The sequence below is a fragment of the Ascaphus truei genome, chromosome 1 (assembly GCF_040206685.1).
Source record: "Ascaphus truei isolate aAscTru1 chromosome 1, aAscTru1.hap1, whole genome shotgun sequence".
Classification (NCBI taxonomy): domain Eukaryota; kingdom Metazoa; phylum Chordata; class Amphibia; order Anura; family Ascaphidae; genus Ascaphus; species Ascaphus truei.
Window position 1 is genome coordinate 402,814,105 of NC_134483.1, and position 23,031 is coordinate 402,837,135.

General features: G+C 46.1%; 1 protein-coding gene and 1 long non-coding RNA gene across 5 annotated transcripts in view; one reads left to right on the forward strand and one right to left on the reverse strand.

Moving 5' to 3' along the window:
• RBM46 (RNA binding motif protein 46) overlaps nucleotides 1-725 on the reverse strand; it is an 89,964-nt gene extending 89,239 nt beyond the window's left edge. The window contains exon 1 of one of the 3 annotated variants that reach the window (XM_075612848.1): nucleotides 474-722. In XM_075612848.1, the coding sequence (XP_075468963.1) occupies nucleotides 474-501 (28 nt within the window). In that variant the 5' untranslated portion in view covers nucleotides 502-722. Of the gene's footprint in view, nucleotides 1-473 lie in introns of all 3 variants that reach the window. The other 2 variants (XM_075612840.1, XM_075612856.1) reach the window with 2 other exon arrangements.
• On the forward strand, nucleotides 114-18,284 carry LOC142502061 (uncharacterized). 2 transcript variants are annotated; one of them, XR_012803636.1, is made up of 3 exons: nucleotides 114-800; nucleotides 3,484-3,728; nucleotides 17,043-18,284. It is a non-coding gene; the product is annotated as an uncharacterized LOC142502061 (long non-coding RNA). The 2 variants fall into 2 exon arrangements; XR_012803635.1 differs by having other exon boundaries at nucleotides 114-898; nucleotides 17,043-18,283.
• The last annotated feature ends 4,747 nt before the right edge of the window (nucleotides 18,285-23,031 follow it).

Below are 23,031 nucleotides of genomic sequence, written 5' to 3' on the forward strand. Positions count from 1 at the left end.
ACAGGCGCAGAGATGTAATGCAAGAAATGTGCAATTGAAGCAACATTTAATGAGCTGGTCCGGTTTTTTTGGGGGGGGGGGGGGGAGGGGGCGGACGGCGTAGACGAGGAACAAAGGCCAAAAACATTTTTTAGAAAATATCAAAACCAAAAATGTATCTACTCTGACGCTCATGACTTCGATAAGGGTGACATCCCCCACATGTATTGTGTCCCTTGTTACGTGGGTTATCATTTTAGCGCCACTTCAAAATGAGAGGACGCGTGAAACGCTCAAGATGGACGTGTGAGGGAGGCAACGGGTGTTAGAAATATTAAACAAAACCTCAAAATAATAGCTCTGTAACACACCGAGCCTAAATAAACATCCTACCATCAATTATTAACCATTTCGATGTAAAACAACTACCGTCAAACCAAGTGCGACACAGTGCATCCTGCAGGCCATGTTTAACGAGTCACGCTTCTACTGACCCATTGTGTGTCCCCGGATTATATTCATTTAACCAGCGGAGGGGTTGTGGGATAAACAGTACAGCCCAGCTTCTCCTCGCCCTGTCACACGCAATTCGCCCCTAGCTTTAGCGGCAGTGACGCAGGGACACCCGTGGACCAGCTTGACTCTCCTCACGGCAGTTGGTGCGTAACTGTCAGCGCGCGCGGAACAGTCAAGAGGAAAAGTAGGGGGGTTCCTCTCGCGTGTGTTGATTGACACCTCATCCCTCCTAATGGCTTCTCCAAACTTTCTCAGTTGCACGTGTGTCCCGCCCCTTTTTCCGAGTGGAGACTGACTCCAGCGAGGTAATTGATGGTCACTTCCACCAATCAGGGGTGTGTGACAATGTTCTGACCAATCAGAGATGGAAATGAAGGCATGGACCCGTCTGTCTGCCTGAGAGGTGGGATAACTGCCAGGAACATAACCACTTAGATCTAAGTATAATGCCACTCTGTGTTAGGCCGTGTTCAGGGTGGCTGCTACGCGATGCGCGCGCAGTCCGTCGCAATTTCAGGTTGTTCGGTGGGAGTGTTCAAACTGAACACTCCACCGGCGGCAAAGTACAGCGTTGACGCTGCTACATTTTGCCGCTACAACCAGAAATGATATTTGGGGCTGCAGTCGCGTCACGTGAGCTGGTTGAGCGAACCAGCTCCGTGACACGTTCGCCCCCGCCACGCCCCCAAATGCTGCGACCCGACTCCTGAAGCCTGAACACAGATCGCAGGGCTGCAGGAGCACGCGGGGGAGGCGCGCACAGACGCTCGTATCCGTAGCAGCCACCCTGAACTCGGCCTTAGGCCTCGCTCAGACAGGCCGCGTTGCAACGTGCGCGCGCACGTCCGTCGCAATTTCTGGTTGTTCGGTGGGAGTTTTCAAACTGAAAATTCCACCGGCGGCAAAGTGCAGCGTTATCGCTGCAACATTTTGCCGTCACAACCAAAATTAAAATTTGGTGCTACTGTCGCGTGACGTGAGCTGGTTCAGCCAATAAAGGCGAACTAACTCAGTGACGTGTGCGTTACGCCCTTCGCCACGCCCCAAACGCCGCAACACAACTCCTGCAGTTTGAGCAGAGATCGCTGTGCTGCAGGAGCGCGCAGAGGAGGCGCGAACGCAATCACGCCGAAGTAGCAGTCTGTCTAAGCGAAGCCTTATATGTTTCTTTATGGGCATGTAGTATTTCATAAAACTTGTCTAGGTCCACAGATTCAAATAACATGTACCATTCATCATTTCAAAAGCTGCTACCACCTTTAATTGTAATACAAATGTGTAAATCCAATGTTGTGTATTTTGGGTTAGTTATGTCAACTAACCAAATAAGAAAACATTATTTAATTGCATATTAATCTACCTTCGTTGTAGTTGAGTATCTTTTTGCACGTAAATAAAAAGACTATTTTTGCGGTTCCAACCATGACTTTAGTGGTGTGACAAACATATATATGTTTTGTCTACCACTCAGAAGCCTTCTATTTACAATGTTCATTACTTTAAGATGAAACAATAGAAGGTTGTTTTTATTATGCTTTTGCTGGGCTTAACTAGACAGGCCTTGTTAATTGTAAATGTAATGGCCTAAATAAGGAGTTGTGAGGAGAAATACATTTTCACAGAAGATATATGCCAATTTGTCCTAATTTTCCATTAGATGTTCTCAATATTTATTGGCATTTCAGCATTTGCCTGCCTGTAAATCTATATATATAAAATTGAATTTTGTGAGGTTGGTGCTAGATGTGGTGAATCTGATTGGTCCTCAGCCTGTGGCCAATCAGATTGGTGGCTCTATGACGTCACCCAACTGCCACTCTCTTCTTCTCCTCACCCGCAGCTCATCTTCCCCCTCGGCCTCACCCAACTGACACACACACACACACATGCGGGTAGTGTCGCTGCCGACACAGCTCCGCGCGGGGGGGGAACCGCCTCCAGCCGCCTCTCCTCCACCACACCGTTTCTCAGCAGCGCCTCACCTCCCCACCCGCCGCCGACACAGCTCCGCGCGGGGGAGGAGGAACCACCGACGACGACGACACCCGCCTCTGCCCCACCACCCCCCACCCTCTCTCAGCAGCGCCTCACCTCCTCCCCACCCGCTGCCGACACAGATGCGGGGGGAGAGGGGGAAGGACAACACCACTGCAGCCGCCTCTGAGCCCACCACCACCACCCCCCCCCCCTCTCAGCAGCGCCTCACCTGTCCACTCGCCGCCGACACTAGCGTGCCACCGCCAGTCAGCAGGGTGGGGGGAGAGGGAGTCAGGAGAGAGGGGGGGGCGAGGGAGTCAGGAGAGAGGGGGGGGGGGGGAGAGGGAGTCAGGAGAGAGGGGGTGGGGAGGGAGTCAAGAGAGAAGGGGGGGAAGCCCACACATAAATACATACTGACTGACACACACTCACTGACTGACTGACACACACTCACTCACTGACTGACACACACGCACTGACTGACACACACACTCACTGACTGACTGACACACACACTCACTGACTGACACACTCACTGACTGACTGACACACACACACACTGACTGACACACACTCACTGACTGACTGACACACACTTCCCCCCTCAGTCAGCTCAGCTGCCAAACACACGGGGGGCACGGAGCTGTGAACAGGGGGGGGGAGGGGAACGGAGCTGTGAACGGGGGGAGTGGGGAAACAAAGCATTGAATGGGGGGAGGGGAATCAGAGCTGTGAACAGTGGGGGGAGGGGGGCGCAGCTCTGAAAAGCTGTGAAGAGGGGGGGGGGGGGGGGAGGGAGTTGAGAGGGAGGATGGGGGAGCCAGAACATTACATTACGGGCAACGCCGGGTATATCAGCTAGTATAAAAATATAGTATTTTTAAAATTCGGACATAAATATACAGTATCTTCAAATATGTGTAAATGTTGTATTTATCTGGTTTTAAAAGCACTATCATGCACTGCAATTTTTTACATATGTAACACTGTTTCCCCCCCAATCTCATATAGGGACTAGTACTGGGGATCAACACGCATTACCAGGTGTGTGGTGCTATACCCGTAGGCTGCAGGAGTACTGAGTCGTCTGCTTAGGTGGTAATGAGACTTGACCGGACAGGCTTAGCAGGATCTCTGTGTTCTTCTTCTCTGGTGTTTCAGCGCCTCCAGCTTTGATGGAACCCAGAGTGTCTGGGTGTCAGCCCCCATCACTGCACTCCTTACCCCTCCTGCCCAGGGACTGACACCAGGCAGAGGTATAGTTGAACAGGATTTATTGTATGGTATTCTTTCAGCAGTTCTTACTAGCAGCATGGTCTCTGGGAAGTCCCAGGACTTCTAGATGGTGCTGCCCGGTAGTGAGACATTGGGTCTTGATGTTCTCTAGGCCAGGGGGGCGCAAACTTTTTTCCCTGCGCCCCCCTGCTGGCAGTCCCCTCACCTCCGCACCCCCCTCACCCCCGCTCCGGCGTCGACCTCGCGGCGTTGCCATGGCGACGCGTGTGAGAAGTCGCCGGAGCCAAGGTAAGTTAGGTTTACAGAGGCTCTCCAGCTCCCCCAGTACTTAATTTAAGTGCCTTCGGGAAGCGTGCAGGGCCTCTGTAAACCCCGCACCCCCCAGCACTCAGTCTTGGGCCCCCCCTGGGGGTCGCGCCTCCCAGTTTGCACACCGCTGCGCTAGGCCTCTTGGACCTAGAGTGGGCAAGCTCATCCTCGCGATGGGAGAGACTTACAGCCCTTCCTCTCTCCTTGGGGAGCAGAGGCAGACTCCTCTAACTTTGGTGCCCCTCCTAGGAAAGCTCTGGAAGGGGCGGGCTTATGGACTGTGCCCCCCTCTAAGGGGCTGTACACAGGCCATGAGTCACCACCTCTGTTCCTTCACTGTCTAGGATAGCAGAAGGGGGGTCACTGGCCCATAGATTAACCTGCTACTGCCTGGAATTTAACAGGACTTACATAGCAGATATACTATGTGGGGGAAAGAAAGATATGATGGGACATACCATGTTATACATAATTGTGCAAAATCCAGAAGATTAAATTAAAAAAATTCTATGATTTTAAACTTGTGGGCCTTTGTTCCTTCTGTCTTGATCTGATATGGTTCTTTTGTGCTTATCCCAAGCACCTTTGAACTATGAACTGTGTTTTACCCAAACCGCACTGCCGGGATGTTACCCCATGTATTCACTACTCTATTAATAAACAAGTACTTTCTCCAACTTCCTAAATCAGTCTTTATATGGCAGGTCCAAAGTAATTTTTTGAAGTGAAACTTCTTTAGTGGCACCTATTCTCATGGAGCAAAACTGGAGCGAAGGAGACGAAAATGAAACGGAAGTGACGTAACTCCCCCTCCCCCTTCCCCCCACGCCTTCTGTGACCCCTAGACGTGCGCAGAGCTTCCGGTACTGTGGGTGTACCAAGATGGCGGAAGCCCCGCAAGTCCTCCGGCTGTGAGGAGGAGCCGCTGCTCAGCCTCTCTCCTCCCTCTTGCTTCCCCTTCCCCGAGTCCCGCTGACTGAGTGCCGCCGGTGCCGGAGGAGAGGAGCCCCAGGATCATGACGGCCGCTGCGCTGTCAGCATGTGCCGCGCATGCGCGCACAGACGTTATCGTGCGCTCCTGGCTCCTGCTCCGGTAACCGGGGGGTTTGAGCGCGCCGCTTCCCACGCAGCACTGCCGGAGGGGGGGGGCTCTTAATCACGGTATCAGCCCCTCACATACGGCGGGCCCGGTGCGGCCGCGTCTCCGTGGGGGAGGAGGAGGGGGAGAGACTCAGACAGAGACGCAGCTCCGCCTGTGGTGGGGGGGGAGTCAGGAGGGGGCAGGACACAGAAAGAGAGACACACACACACACATATACACATATACACACACACATATACACACACACTGACTGACACATACACACATACTGACTGACACACACACATACTGACTGACACACACACACACTGACTGACACACATACACACACACTGACTGACACACATACACACACACACACTGACTCACACACATACGCACACACACTGACTCACACACATACACACACACACTGACTGACACACATGCACACACTGACTGACACACATGCACACACTGACTGACACACATGCACACAGTGACTGACACACATGCACACAGTGACTGACACACATGCACACAGTGACCGACACACATACACACAGTGACCGACACACATACACACAGTGACCGACACACACACAAACAAACACACATACATACTCTCTGACTGACACACATACATACTCACTGACTGACACACATACACACACTGATTGACATATACACTGACTGACACGTGTGCCGAGCACGCGCGTTATAAGTAAATTTCTGTGACAAAAGTCAAAGAAGTTTCACTTACTATGCGCGTGCACAGCACACACAGCTTTTTTTTTTACCTCCTTTATCAAAGTTTTTGATGTGTGATACTGTGTAGTCTCTGTTGTTGTGGCCTCTAATAATTTACGCACCACTTAATGGGATATTTTTCAATCGGCAATGATCACTTTTGATGCAGTAATCATTTCACCTTATGTGAGATCTACCAATAATTAGTGAATAGGCATTGCTAGCTGTCCCATTCTCTTGATTACAACTGTACCTACACAACATAACAGATGAGAAGCGCACTCCTATGCCTTGTTACATTATTTATCCAGATATCAAACCCAGGTTCCTTTTCTTGCCCTACCCTTTGTTTTTTGTTGCCCATAAATATAATTATGCTCTGTCAAGCACTGAATTGTAGTTATCTGTCTTGACAATTACTCAACGTTTCCTCAATCCTTCCTAGTTGTTTCCATCAGACATTATGAAGATATTTGTGTCATCTAGCGAACTTACCTGCCAACCCATCTTTAATATTACTAATACAAATTTTGAGGGATATATATCAAGATGAAGCAATATGCTCCATAGCGTGGAGCAAACATTTTAATTCATGTAAATTTGTGCTGGGGGCATATGTGTGTAACCCAGTGGTAGCCAACTCCAGTCCTTAAGAGCTAACAGGTCAGGTTTTAATGATATTCCTGCTTCAGCACAGGTGGCTCATTCAGTGGTTCATCCTCTGACTGCACCACTTGTGCTGAAGCAGAGTTATCCTGAAAACCCGACCTGTTGGTAGCTCTTGAGGACTGGAGTTGGGCACCCCTGGTGTAACCCATCTGATCCTGACAAATGTAATTGATTCAGAGAGAAAGGAAATGCATACCAATTATATATGAACATTTTAATACATCCCAATAAAGTATTCTTCAGACCATCTTCTCACTTAACTTCTCTTACAACAACTACTCAAATTACTCACTGGCACAGATGTAAAAAAAATAATCCAAAGCACTTTGATGCAAAGTAACACAGAGTCAAAACACAGCAAGTTGTGTGATATTTGGAGTAGTTCTTCATCTTGAAATGCTTAACATACAGTACTGTACACAGCATATTAATTATGTTTCACTTCGCCGGTAACCTTCCGTTGTTTAGATTACAGATTTCTTATACCTGCAGCCACAGGAGGAATGTGAAAAGCTGTAGATGGATAAAAGTAGATCTTTGTTTGACATTTTGATGTAATTACTTTGAACATTATTACATTTTTAAGATAGTAAGAGAGCATCTTAATGCATTGAACTAGAACCTTTGACGATAACCCACAATATCCATTTAGTGTTTTTGCATATGTATATCTGTGAATATGAAAATAAATATCGCCATAGAAATGTGTCAGCAGTTGGAACCATTGTAGCATGTGATATTCATGTTCAAACATGATTTCCCTTACACTCCCTTTCCTCAAACCTACTAAATGATTTCAAGGAATTGGGGAAAATCAGGACACTTTCAAACAAATGTCACTTACTCTCCAGTAGAGGGAAGCTCGGCACTGGGATGGAATAATGTCATGTAAGAGCTCCTACAGTATGTGGAAAACCTGGACGGGGATGGGGAATGGGGGAAATCTTCTTCTATATCTGGGAATTTGGAAGAAGGGACTTTTATCAAGGAAAACGTAGAAAATTGTACATTTGGTAAGTTATTCCCCTATATAGGGTTATATCCACAGAGCTCTGATAAATCTGGAGCGGTCAGCACAATCAATTTCAATTTGTCCGGCCATGCTCGCTCGTGAGCGTGCATGTACGCTCACAGGTGCTGGGCGCTTGCCGAGACAAATTAAATTGACTTTGAGGCGAGCTGAGGGGTCGAATGACCTCCTCTTCCAATCAGCGCCAGTCAGTGTTTTGGCCACAACCACCCCCTTCTCACCCCTCCCGCTCACGCTTACAGAAAAAGTTGCGGGACACCCGAACGCTCATGCTTGTAGAGTTGGTGACGTCACCACTCTTAAGCATGAGTGCGGTCCGCAGCACCGGGGATGCAGCCTTTAGGGGAAAGGTGTGTGTGTGTGTCTGTTGTGTGTTTTGCGGGTGTAATGGGGGCCAGCAGAGTGTTTTATTGGTGTGTGTCTTCTGTTTGTGTGTGTTTGTGGGTGTAGTGGGGGGCTGCAGTGTGTTTGTGGGTGTAGAGGTGGGGCTGCTGTGTGTGTTTTGTGGGTGTAGAGGAGGGGGGCTGCAGAGTGTGTTGGGGGACTGCAGTGGGTGTTTGTGTATATAAGGGGGGTTGCAGAGTGTATAGAGGGGGCTGCAGTGTGTATGTGTGTTTGTGTATATATATAACAAACCAAACAAAAAGAACGAAGTAGCGCCTCTAATACAGCCTATACAAAACTGTGATTAATGTAAACCAACTATGAAAGCATCCAATGGGGTGGCATATGTGGGTGAATTAAATCCAAACCAGTATTAACCAAGGGTAATAGGTTCTGTAACGTATTTAAAATAATCAATAACAAAGACCTAATACTTTAATATTTAAAAATAATACCATATAACCATAACGTATAAAAATATATAATAAAAAATGTAAAAAATGTAATAAAAAATATATGAAATTGAATGAAAAACCTAAAAAACCTCAGAAAGCACAAAGTCCTGTTCCAGAATAAAGCATCCAGATATATGGCAGCCCGTTTCAAAAGGGTCACTACTCCCTGTTGATACCTATGAAAAAAGAAAAGAAACAGGCGCACACATAGTGCATTAAAGTATAACAAATAGTTTATAGAACAATAAAATCAGTCAAATGCCCACTCACAAAAGTACAGGGTTTAAAAGCAGGTATGAGATAGGCTCTCATAAGCCAGTACTGCCGTCTGGTATCAGCAATGGAGTCCCCTCCTGTCTGCTCTCCGCATGGTCTGAGCAACCGGAAATGTCGTCCCTCCGGTCGGGTGCGCCGCACAGGAAATCCCTCCGGGAACCAGAACCTCCAGTTCCTTGCTTCTGGTCAGTGAGACATCAGGGGAAAAGGATCCACCGTTTTTTCCTCTCAGCCTCACACAGCCTGCAACGTCTAGCAACCCGCAAAGGTAGAGTTCGTGGGGAAGTGACAACCTCAGCATTAGCCACGCCCTACGCGTTTCGTCATCTATGATGACTTCATCAGACCATGCGGAGAGCAGACAGGAGAGGACTCCATTGCTGATACCAGACGGCAGTACTGGCTTATGAGAGCCTATCTCATACCTGCTTTTAAACCCTGTACTTTTGTGAGTGGGCATTTGACTGATTTTATTGTTCTATAAACTATTTGTTATACTTTAATGCACTAGGTGTGCGCCTTTTTCTTTTCTTTTTTCATTGTATATATATATATATATATATATATATATATACACATATATATATATACACATACACACGTGTGTATATATATATATATATATATATATATATATATATATACACACACACACACACACTGCAGTCTCTCCCTCTCTCTCCCTCTATTAATCTATCGGGGGGCTGTGTGTATGTACAATTTCCTTTTAATAAACTTGCTGCAGTAAAAGCAAAATAATGTAGACATTCATGCTGAGAAAAATCAATATGACTAAGAGGTGTCTATTTTTTTTATGAAAAAAATAAAATAAAAATAAGCCTACATTTAGCCTATAATAGGAATAATCCACTGTCTAGGTTAAAGTCCCTCTGATTCGCCTCGTTCCTTCAACTCTTCCAGTCAGGGCATTATTGGCCAGTAATGCCCAGTTCTTTGGGGATTATTACTTAAATATGTAGGCACATTATTGTATACCCATACTTAATACAGTCAAGAAAATATACCATATTAGGTCAGAAAAACATATCCTACATTCAGTAAAAACCATAGCGCAGTTTATTACATGAACTTCATGACACATTATCAGATGCATCTCTTGATGTATTTAAGACATTTATTTGATGCTTAATATATAATCTTTGTATGGCGTAGTGAAAGGGTTAAGTCCTATCCTCAGTACAATCATTTGGGTACCACATTAGAGCTGCCCTTTTTGCTTGAAGGCTATTCCCAGAAATAACGCTATGATAATCATGGTCTGGATGTGAGTAACGGCAGGTTGTGGTGTGAGCTAATTATCGTAGTGTTATTTCCATGCCCTAACATTAACAGTGGTTTGTGGATCTGCGATGTTAGGTAAGCTGATCATTAGCATATGATTTGCATATGAGTACGCAAGACGTCAATTAAAAGTTAGCGATCCAGTATTTCTCTGGTTAGCGCGAGGGCATCGTAACGCTAATAACCTTTGTAGATATGTTACAACTATCGATACGTTAAATGGGGGTAATATCGAGATAAAACATATATAATTGGGCTCTATAAATCTACCCTATAGATGGATAGTGAAAAAGGAATGAAAGTGCGCAGCTAAAACTAACTCAAATGTGATAATGACCAATGTCTACAGTGAATAAAACAATATTGTCATCCCCTATACCTTAAATCAGCGGTGCGCAAACTGGGGGGCGTGATAATTAGGGGTGATCTATCAAAGCAAATTTGGAGCAAAATTGACACCAATTGCGTCATTTTTATTTTGCTTCTCTTCATCAATGTATCAAGGTCTTTGCTCCAGGTTTCACACCTTGTGCATCAAATTGGGGAGTGTCAGTACAAGGAGTTATGGAGGATTTACATGACGCATAGATTATAATATGATGTTTCACACTCAGTAACACTTTTTTTAATTTTGTATTTGCATGGAAAAATCTGTGAGGCGTAAAGTGACGTAAACTTTTATGGCTAACAATTTGCCGCAATCAGAAAATGGAGCAATGCATCAAAACAAGCTTCTATTTGACTTTATTTTCGTCGATACTCCTCCCTATTACATTATAACTAAGATAACTACATATCATCTGATGATATGAGATTGTAGTGCATTCCTGATTCTCCATTTCCCGTAGTAATGCAGAACTATTGAAAAACAAAATGTGCTGGGCTTACAGTTAAAGGACAAGGATATGATCAAAACTCACAGTGTGAAGCAGACAACGTGACAAGATTGCACATTCAAAAGCTTTTTAAGCAAAAGCTGCCGTCTAGTGGTAATATCATCGCCTTTGAAGTATGAGAACCTGGTTTAGCTCTTTTTGACTTTGGGTACTTCAGCTAAGTGTCGCAGGCATGAAAAGCTTGTCAGGTATTTGGGCCAGGGACTATTACATATACTATTTATATTGCGGTTAAAACGGCATAAAACAACCTATTATAATAATATTATTGTAAATATGTCTCCGTCTTTAGAGCCATCACAATATACAATGTGATTAAACTCTCAGCCTTCACAGCTGTTATTTTGTACGTCAAGATGTGACAATACTAACTGTACAATTTTCACTTTTACATTCCATTAGCCTAGCATAAAGATTTTGGTATAAACATTTATTTGCTTTATACATTATTTCATTTTACTGAAATACATTTTTTTTTAAAATATTTATTTATTGGTAGGCTTCAATGAAATATAATGACATACATTTTCATATTTCCCATATTTATATGAATTTTTAACATATGCATTTTGAACAAAACAATGCAGGTTAACTGGTTACAAACATTATACATGTCATGTGGATAAACAGAAGGATAGATTGTAAAGCCCGTTTTTCCTTTAAATAGTAAGTCTTTCTACACTCTGGAGAGTAAAACTGAAACTGGTCCTCTGGTGTCATGTTAAAATGCAAATATTGTGTGAAGAATATTGTAATAACAAAGAAAAGAGGAAAGTCTCATACTTATGTCGCCAAAGAGTAAATCCCTTAATCAGAAATGTTTAGAATACAATGTATATTCAGATAGGTGACATTTTAAGACTTGACTCATATACAGTAGTACCACAGGTTCTCACCTTTTCCATGTAGTAATAACTTTATCTGATATAGCGCTTTTCTCCCAATTGGGCAGAAAGCGCTTCACAATTACAGTATAGTGCGCGATATGCAGCGCATGGGAGTTTTACAGACACTGGGGCTTATGCAGAGAGGTACGTACCGGAAAGGCATAAATTCGCCAAAGGATTGGCTTTTATTTTAGTCCTATGCAGGGTACACCGGTAGCCCGGTGTGCATTAAATTGTTAATTTGGCGAGTTTCACTTGGCGTGAAACTCGCCATTCTGAGGCGCGCGTTATTTGGACACAATAAAGCCAACTTTTGTTGGCGGGCAAAATGTCACCCAAACGCGCATATAGTAGCTCCGATTGGCGCGTTCATGCGCTTCGGAGCTACTGGAATCGTGCGCATTTTAACAATGGCGAACTCACGCTTCTCGCCACCCGTCTGGCGAATTTGACTTGTCCCGCCACGTTCTCGCCACTAACTCTTTTAATGCGGACATTTTTGCCGCAAACCTGCCGAATTTGTCCTTACCGTACCTCTCTGCATAAGCCCCACAATATGTTACAGCACAATGTGTTACCTGATCAATGAAAAAAGATCTAACTTACAGTACAGATGCTATACAACTGTTATTTAAGATTTTCATAATTATTATATAAGATCAAGAGCTGAGTAATTGTTTGATATCCCCTTTCCTGGAGCAATAAAAAGATGAGGTGAATCACATTTAAAATCATGTCTATTAGCAAGATATTGTTAGTCAGACAATGAGCGAACAACAACAAAAAGAATTGAAACAAATAACTATTACAGCCTGCAATAAAACATAATAAAGAACATAGACAAAATACAACAGTCAAAGCCCTCCTAGCAGTTTCTGTTCATGCATAGACAATGCTGTTCAGATATTGTGATCCTCTAATTCAGTGTTTTTCAACCAGGGTTCCTAGGAACATTTGGGTTCCCTGGGCACCCCTAAAGGGTTCCCTGCAACTTTCAGGTTATTTGAAAATTGTACCAAATACAGAAGAATTTACAATGCATCTGATCTCAAACACTATTAGAGAGGGTTGAGGTTCCTTGCAATGCATCTGATCTCAGACGCGCAAATAGAGAGGGTTGGGGTTCCTCAGAATTTCAGATAGGGTTCCGTAACCAAAAAAAGGTTGGAAACCAATGCTCTAATTCTAGGGAATGAAATTTTTTTTACGTAACTAAAGAGAGGAAAAGTAACCCTCCAATCTATAATCTCCATAGTTTAGAAGTTCAGATATGTAATGAAGTACAGGCAGGGTTAATAATAATAGCACGTTCTTGTATAGCGCTGCTAGTTTTACGTAGCGCTTTACAGAGACATTTTGCAGGCACAGGTACCTGCCCCGTGGAGCTTACAAACAATGTTTTTGGTGTTTGAGGCACAGGGAGATAAAGTGACTTGCCCAAGGTCACAAGGAGCCGACACCAGGAATTGAACCAGTTTCCCCTGCTTCAAACTCAGTGCCGGTCAGTGTCTTTACTGACTGAGCCACTCCTTGCCACCTTTTATGTTTAACCCGGAGTCTCTGGGTTTCAGGTACTTTCCTCCAGGCTACGGGTTTAGCCCGTCAATCTCCGGGTGGCGGCGGTGTGCAGCGGCTGCGTGGTGTGGCGGCATGCTGCAGCGGCTGCATCGTCGGGTGGCCACATGCAGCGGCGGCCGTGTCTCCGGCATTCTCTGGTACTCTTATGCAGCTCCCCCTCCAATTGCAGTGAACATGGCTGTGCGGCATTATATGATGCCACCTTGCCATGGCAATGGGACGCTACGTGACGTAGCAACACAGCAATGCTCACTGCAGTTGGAGGGGGAGCTGCAGCATAATGTCGGGAAACGACGCTGCAGAAAGCCGCCAAGTAAGGGATTTTTTTCCCCTCCGGTTTTGCCATCAGTTGAAGGTGGCAACCCTGGGTACAGGAGATCTTGAAAACGACTCTTACTTATAGTCTAAGATTAGCCTGGAGAGTGAACGTGGGTTGAATTCTCTGTCACCGCCAAATAGATTGTCTGTAAAAAAGCAAACGTTTATGACCCAGATAGAGTAGACCAATCTTCCTCTTGTGGGCTATTGCAGCTGTCCTCCCATGTACTGTACTGTAGATTTAAAGAAGGACTACACGTTGTATTGCATTTTAATTGTATTTTTGAATTACAGGTTTCAAGCAGGTGGTCTCCGGAGCAGGTGGTCTCCGGGACCCCTGCTTCCCGAGATACTTACCTCGGTAGAGGGTGCCGGTATCTCTGCAGCCGGGGAACTGTGTGCCTAACGAAATGGCGGGTTTAAATGTCCAACGCAATGCGGACCAATAGGACCCATCCTTTGCGGCTTCCTATTGGCCAGTGCGACCGGAACATTTAAACTACAAACGGATACCGGCACCCCCTACGGAGGTAAGTATCTCGGGAAGCATGCAGTCCCCGTACCTGAAATTAATGTAGTTCAGCTCTGGAGACCCCGCACTTCAATCCCGTAATAAAATAATTTAAAACCGCAATTTCCCCTCCTCACCATCCTCTCCCCCACATGTCCCCTCCTCACCATCCTCTCCCCCACCTCACCATCCTCTCCCCCACATGCTCCCTCCTCACCATCCTCTCCCCCACATTCTCCCCCCTCACCATCCTATCCCCCACATGATTCCTCCTCACCATCCTCTTCCCAACATATTCACCCTCACCATCCTCTCCCCCACATGTCCCCTCCTCACCATCCTCTCCCCCACATGTCCCCATCTCACCATCCTCTCCCCCACATGTCCCATCCTCACCATCCTCTCCCCATATACTCCCTCCTCACCATCCTCTCCCTCACATGTCCCCTCCTCACCATCCTCTCCCCCACATGTCCCCTCCTCACCATCCTCTCCCCCACATGCTCTCTCCTCACCATCCTCTCCTCCACATGCTCCCTCCTCACCATCCTCTCCCCCACACACTCCCTCCTCACCATCCTCTCCCCCACATGTCCCCTCCTCACCATCCTCTCCCCCACATGCTCCCTCCTCACCATCCTCTCCTCCACATGCTCCCATGTCACCATCCTCTCCCCACATACTCCCTCCTCACCATCCTCTCCTCCACATGCTCCCATCTCACCATCCTCTCCCCCACATGTCCCATCCTCACCATCCTCTCCCCACATGCTCCCTCCTCATCATCCTCTCCCTCACATGTCCCCTCCTCACCATCCTCTCCCCACATACTCCCTCCTCACCATCCTCTCCCCCACATGTCCCCATCTCACCATCCTCTCCCCCACATGTCCCATCCTCACCATCCTCTCCCTCACATGTCCCCTCCTCACCATCCTCTCCCCACATGCTCCCTCCTCACCATCCTCTCCTCCACATGCTCCCACCTCACCATCCTCTCCCCCACATGCTCCCTCCTCACCATCCTCTCCTCCACATGCTCCCTCCTCACCATCCTCTCCCCCACACGCTCCCTCCTCACCATCCTCTCCCCCACATGTCCCCTCCTCACCATCCTCTCCCCCACATGCTCCCTCCTCACCATCCTCTCCACATGCTCCCTCCTCACCATCCTCTCCTCCACATGCTCCCTCCTCACCATCCTCTCCCCCACACGCTCCCTCCTCACCATCCTCTCCCCCACATGTCCCCTCCTCACCATCCTCTCCCCTCCTCACCATCCTCTCCCCCACACGCTCCCTCCTCACCATCCTTGATACCTGCCAAAGACAGTTTGTTTTCCAACCTAAGAGAAAAAATTAATTTGTTATTGTCCCCATACTGTAAATATATGCAAGTGTTTTGAAGAAGCTTTTGTGAAGGACTGTAAGGAGCTATTAGAAATGCAAAGGCTTGTACTGTACTCCCGTCAAAGGCGTTTAGTAAATAGCAACAAACGGGCCACTTTTCCCATTCTCACATAATCCCATTTAAAGATTAGAAAATATTCACAGCACAAGAGACATTTAATACATATTCAGCATTTTAATAAAGAAAAAGGATTGTTTAAGCGAAACAATGGTGACAGTGTTTTAAATTAAACAAATTAGTAATTGCATATTTTTTTTCCCCAAAGCAGCTTAAGCTGATAGGAATTTATAGGGGAAAAAACAATGAGCAAACTGTTTGAATTATACGTAAATCAGAACGCATGATCTGGAGTGGATATTTTGATGTTTTGTTTTTCATTTCTTGTTTAAGGAATACAGTACTTGGCCAGAAACATACTGAAGGCCCAGATCCACAGAAGGGTGCTAAGCTTCAGCACCCCTTTAGTCCCATTCAAAGGAACAAGGAACGGGAGTAAAGTCGTACCCTTTTGTGAGTCTGGGCCATAGTAGTAGGTTCTGCACTTCGATAATTGAACAATCTGACACATTTAGCGCTGTCAGTGCTAGATTCTCCTGCAGCACATTTCTTTCTGCTCTCAGGCTGGTTGGTATTATTGCTGCTTTTTCTCTTCTCATCTGCTCTCTTTTTATCTCATATCTTCTCATCTCCTATTCTCTTCTCTCCATAATAAGAGCAAAATAGAACTATTTCTCACACAACACACTGTACCAACGCCACTTGCTACAGTATTGTACTTGTGGCAGGACACATCTATACATATTGCCATAGTCTGATTTTCAATCTCGGCAGACGTGAGTAGATTTGAAAAATTAGAGGGATTTCACCTGTCTTATCTTGTTTATTGAATACTGTAGCATTTAAATACTCCCAGAGCTATCTTTAGTTCTTATAGTCGTGATTATACATTAATTTGAGTATGACACTCTGAGCTATTATTGCTTAAACCATATCACATAGGCATGAGTGCAATTTGAGACTCTTTTTTGTGACCCCTAGTGGGATTCACAAAGTTTTTTGGACGCATTAAAATACTTGCAAGATTTTACGAGATTTGTGCATATTACACTTGCAGATAACATTATTAGGGTTTCAAAACGCAAACAAAATTGCTGTCCAAATAACAGTTGTTGCCCGCTTTGGTCCTGTGAGTACACTTTAATGAATAGAAATTAGGTGACTTTCCAGGCGATATTGCCATTTACTGCTTGAAAATTCCAGTCGCGCACACACTGAAGAGTCATTAAACGCCATTCTCGCACTTTAGGCCAAGACGTAATATTTTATACAGTACCACTTTCTCTTTCAATGCTATAAAGAAATAATTATGTTTCTAGAATAACAATTACCCTACTCGCTCTGAAAAACAACTATACAATATGTTTGGAATGATGATAAGTACAGTATGTTTACCCATTTCTACCATTTCCCCACTGTAGCCCAACATAGGCTTGTAATAGAGATGCGGCTGCCACGTCCCGGGTGTTGCCATGATGTTACAGGGAGTTTCTTTCTCCTCGGACCAAGGCAGTGAGTCTCAATCCAGTGACACATTGGCAAGGAAGGATGGTGAGGAACCACAAAAGTTGGTCGTCTTCAGGAAGTATTCGTTATGGATGAGTCAATTCTAACATTTTACAAACCTTTGGCTTGAAAAAATTAAACTAAAGCAAAAGCATACAGAGCATTACTGTGCCTGATTTTAGACTTGAAACATAATCACTGCCCTTTAACCTGCAATTATAACAAGCAGGACAGTCACTCTAACAGTAGTGTATTTTCTTCAATTGGTGGTTGGAAGTATACATTTTGCTATTTGCTATATATTGCAGCATGTTCAGTTCTGCATCATTAATTGATAATAGCTCATTTAAAACAAAATTCTGCAATGACAATTAATATTTAAAGAGTCAGCTTGGTGAATGTCCTTCCTATATACATTTGATCTAGCACAGTACTGTCCTGGCACTAATTGCATGTACAATTATATATTTTGTATTTTTCTTGGTGTGAACCCCCCTCCTTTCCTGGTGTTGGTTACAACAAGTACATTAGGAGTCAACAGTAGAGTAGAGGTTAATCTCCACCCAGTGGTAACACAGCAGACTGTGTGACAAGAGGTATAAAGGATAGGAGCAGAGGTTTCTGGGGGAGGATTCGAGCATAGCAGCAGAAAAGAGGCTTCAGAGATTAGAGATGGGGAATATGTTCCCCAAAGTATAGTATAGATCAGGCCCACATTTTATTGTGTTTCAGACAGGGATAGTGGCCCATCAGTTAGGATCGTATAGTATGGCCATATGAAGTAAAAGCATGTCCCAGCAATTGGAATGTAGACATGTCTCAGTGGGCCAAACAGAAGTGCAACCAGGATGTCGGGGGATCAGCCGTACAAGCAGATCCCACCCACGGTGTTCAGTAACCCCTGGGGCAGTTCCAAAGCGGGGGTGGAAAAGTAAAAATAATGTTACACAGACCAGAATCTCCACAGGGGCCCACAGTAAAAGGGACCTCAAATATTGATAAGACGGGTGGCCCGGACCATCAGATGAGTATCAGTAAAGCAACAAGTAATTACACCTCGCATGAGTGTTAAGAGTGGACACTCAGGGAAGACCTTGCAGAAGAGTAATATAATATTTTTAGCCATTAAGTGCAACTATGTCAATCTACATGTAATGTGAATGCAGTGTTCCCAAGCATGGGAACATTAATAAAGATTGAGGTTGTACAAGATAAACTCCTGGCGCCCATCTTTTCCATCGCCCATCTGACCACAGACAACCCCCGAGACAAAGGTAAATCAAAGCGGATGCCTAGTACACTACTACACCGTTGTAACCTCCGTAGAGAGCTGGGCAGGGAGTGTTACATTGGTATGTAAGTAAAATAGCAAAACTTTCAGGAAGGACCTTTAAGTGTTGTCTACACATGGGTGGCTCATACTTATTTATAAAATGTTTTACCAGGAAGTAATACACTGAGAGTTACCTCTTGTTTACCATTTGTCATGTATGGCACACCTGTGAGCACGTGACCTGCATACAGGACACAGCTCGCAAGCTGGCCCACTTTTCACCTTCTCAAATGTCCCTCAAATTAATAATATCTCCCCTCAATCCGTCCCCATATTCCATCTGTCATGAACAGCACACAAGTGAGCACGTGACTTAGATATGCAACAAGGTTTAATACACATGGCTACTCTAGCCAACTCACCTGTCTCCTCAGCAAGGTACTTTCAATTAGTTAATATTAACCCCTTACTCAATTGTAAACATATCTATATGCTGCCACCACCCACGAATTATGCAAATAAAATATTTAAAATTAATATATATGCCAGGGTCTCAGGTCCCTATTTTTTCTAGAAAAAACTATGCACTTACCATACAAAAATCTGTTTTTGTGTGTCTGAAAATGTAAATACTCTCTCCAGAGCGTGCAACAGTTAATTCAGAGCCCCAAAGCATCACTTATTAAATGTTTTATATATATATATATATATATATATATATATATATATATATATTGCCTAGATTACAGAAAAAAGATTACAAGAACATACAATTACAGTAAATGCAGGACAATTTCTTAAAATGACAGGATAAAGCATAAAATAGAAATCCCTATACATTACGTTACTATAGTATGCCAGGATTTTCTCCCAGAGAGGTTAGTAGCGCAGAATAGGACTGCAGCCTTTCCCCTACACAGAGATTGTTATATTTCGCGCTGAGGAGCACGCCAGTCAGAGCTGGGCCAAGGAGAGGGTAGGATGTGTGTGTGCAGGGTGTCTGTGACCCCTGTACGAGGCCAGAGACCCCCATAGGCCCCAGCTAGGCCCCAACTCCCCTAAGCTTGTTGTTGCTGCAGGGACAGGCCCATTAGATAGGGACACTGCCCCTGTAGTGCCAAGTGTGAGGGACAAAGCCAGGACACTGCGGCGAACTGGCAATCCAGTGGTCTGGGACCAGATCACCCCACAGATGAGACTCTCTTCATGGTGTGACCCTCCAGCTGGTCACCACCCCACGTGGAGATGGACTCATCGCTGATGATGACGGCCCCTTTATCTTCAGTTGCTGGAGTACCTGGCAGGTATCACACCTACACATACAAGTGCTCCAACGTTATCACGGGTTGTGGGTAGCACTGTCGCACACATTGGGTGGGTTGACTCTTGTGGACACCAGGGTGGTTGGGTGCTCAGGGGCACCTCAGTACTTTGGGGGAGATATCCCATCCATGTGGACTTTGTGTTGGAGGGCACTGTGGGGTTACGGCCGTGCGTGGCCTATTTGGTATGGGTGTTATATTCTTGTTCCTTTTTCATATGCATGCAGTAAACTGTTATCTTTATCAGTGTGTGTATTATTACATTGGGTCCTGTGACGGGGTTATCCAACATAGTAGGATCCCGCACAGGTGGAGGCGCTGTCACCAGACGGATCAGGTACACCCCTCCTGTGAGCCACAGGTAAAGCACACACACACAGTTGCTGCCATATCTCCCTGTAACGCTGTGCTCACCACAAACAAGGTGGGACCCCAAGACTCGGGTGGGAATGGGTATAAACGCCACCCACAGCCTCGGGTGCACGTCTGGAGTGTAGATTGGTCGAGGTAGCCGGCTCGGGGTTGGAGAGGTTAGAGTCGTCGTTATACTTGCCAAGGTGAGAGTAGGAGAGCTCTGGATCATTGAAGGTACTATTAGCCGTAGTTGGGGTTGGAGAATGGAGAGTAGTCGTTGTCCGAGTGCCGAGGTCAGGGTTGGAGAGATGCGGAGGGTCCAAGGTAGCCGGGGTCAGTATTCCAGAGGTGCGGAGTCCAAGAGCAAAGTCGGGTCGGTACACAGAGCAAGGTTCAGCAAGGCAAGACTGGAGGCAAAGAACAGGTAAGCATAACGGAACATGAATCTATGCTCAGCCAAAGTGCCAGTGGCACAGCTGAGCATATATAGGCAGGACTGTCCAATCCTATGGAGAGGCGGAGCGGAGGTGCGGCCTCAGAGGAAGCAGTGTAGGCTAGGTGCAGGAGACAGGTGAATGTGCTGGAGCTGATTAGCTCTGTTGCCACGGAGCTTGGGCGCTTTGCACATGCATCATGTGCACGCGCCGTGCGGCGTAATCCAGAGGTGGGGCCTTCCCCTGCAGTACCTGGTGACATAACCAGAGCGCACATGCGCACTGTGCAGCCTGCGGATGATGTTCCCTTGGAAGGAGCCCCGCGCGTGAACGGAGGTAGGGTGGCAGCGCGCCGAAGGCGGCGTGACACCCGAATTCTTACACTCCCATAGAGTGGGGGAAACTGCACTACATATATATTTGTTCCACTTTACTGTACCATTGAATACTATGTTATTACCAGCAACAAACCGCTAAGCCTATTTAGGCTATCCTACAACCAACACTCTAAGGACATTAAGGGGTTAACTTGAAGCTATTTAAGCTTACCCATAGCTACCAGTGGTATTCTTTAACTGGCCCTGAAGAAATAAGGAGAGACCTTATGAAACGCGAAGGCAAAAGGGCAGTTTGCAACCAGAGCTAACAAGCACATGTGAGGAGAGACAAGAACAGGAAGTTCTGCAGAACACACAGCAACCAGCAGCTGTGGAGGCAGAAAAGCCAGCGTGGGATACCAGCATGCAGGGACTCCCTATGGACTCAACACAGGTAAACTTTAAAGAGTGTTCACATTGTGAGAGCATTACTTTTACTGTGCAATTGATTTTAACCGGTATTAAAGGTACAACACTATAGTGACTACATTTTCAAAAGTAAAAACCACGACACATAAAAAAAATTATTTATAAAACACAATTATGTAACGGTATTCCCTGTGAATACAGACGCTACTAATGCTGTATATTACCTGTGTGACCCTCAGGAGCCTAAGCCTCCGCTCGGGGAGCCTGGGGTACATATATATTCGCTTTCTCGTGGTGCAACGCCTCCACCTGAGAGGGATCCCGACAGGGCGGGAAGGGGTCCTCACAGAACACAACCAAATAACACACAATTGGTATGATAAAGCAATAATGAACTTTACTGTACATATATATCTTATACTCTATGAATCCCAATGTCATTCACTCCCATTTATGAGTGTACACCCCTTTGCCAACCACCGTGTACCCCCACACCGTGTCCACAGTATAACCCTTGTCCCGTGGTCAGCGCTGCCACTATGTGTGAGTACTCTGTAGGTGGTGCACGTGCGTAACAATACCTGCCCAGTGCAACGGCACCTGGGCGTGCAAAGGATCTTCAAAAAGGGTCCGACGACCTCCTGGGGACGTCTGGTTCCTCCAGCGGGATGATCGGTCAGGGCCGTCCACCTTGGGTACAGTTCCGCTCTCTCTGCGGAGTAGGCTTGATCCCAAGCCTCTTGGTAGCAAGCGCAGCGTCCGCTGTGTCCCTGACTGGCACTGTATATGCTAATAGGGCAGGGTCCCTAACCTAGGGCCTGTCCCTGAAACACCACACACTTACTGAGTGGCTCACGGGCTAACTGGGGCCTAGGGGAATGCTGGCCTAGTGCAGTTGGTCACTGACCCCTACACCCTCACTTCCTTCCCCTAGACTCTTCTGGCGCCGACTGACTAGCGTGGGCTTCCGTGACAGCTTCCTATTTCCCTGCCTGAGAGGATCCTGACATTCCATTGGTTCCCTGGTGTCACATGGGGTGTCCTAAGGCTCATGGGACATGAAGTCCCTGCTCAGAGCCTTCTCCTCATTGGTGGCAGTTTGCGCGCTTCTCACTGCGCATGCGTGACATGCCTCAATGTCTCCCGTCGCTCCGTGATACTGCGCATGCGTGCGCACACCGAAGATGGCGAACCCCTCTGCAGGCACCGCCAGGCATCCCCGGCAACCGCCCACACACTACTGAAGGTGCGCGCTGTGCGAGCACACACCCCACACCTCCCCGGCAACCGGCCGCTCTACTCCCAACCGCCGCGGTGAGTACCTGGAGGTGATTCCACACGCAGAGGTGGGACCTGGCTACATCCTCCCCCTGGTAAAACCCCAATGACCTTGCTTGGGTCACATCTTATGCAACTATGTACAGCAGTTATATAATGAAATATTGCATGACATCATTATATAATAAAAATTGCAGCAATAAAATACAATCTTACACTTATCAGCTCTATATTAGATTGTACATTTCATTGAACATCACAATGACGGACTGCACTTTGCTGCGAGCCCACTGCTGAGCCTCATAATGGGGTGCCTATGCAGCTGTTCTTCAGCAACTCCCTCTGAGGTGTAATAGGTACAGTCCTGAGGCTCAGCCTCTTCCCTTGAGGGGAGAAAAGTCTCTGAACAGTCTCTGTTTGGCACAAAGCACGGGCTCTGTGGATCCAAAGGTTGGCCTGTTGGGGCCACCTTAGTAGGTGTTGGCCTACGGGGCCCT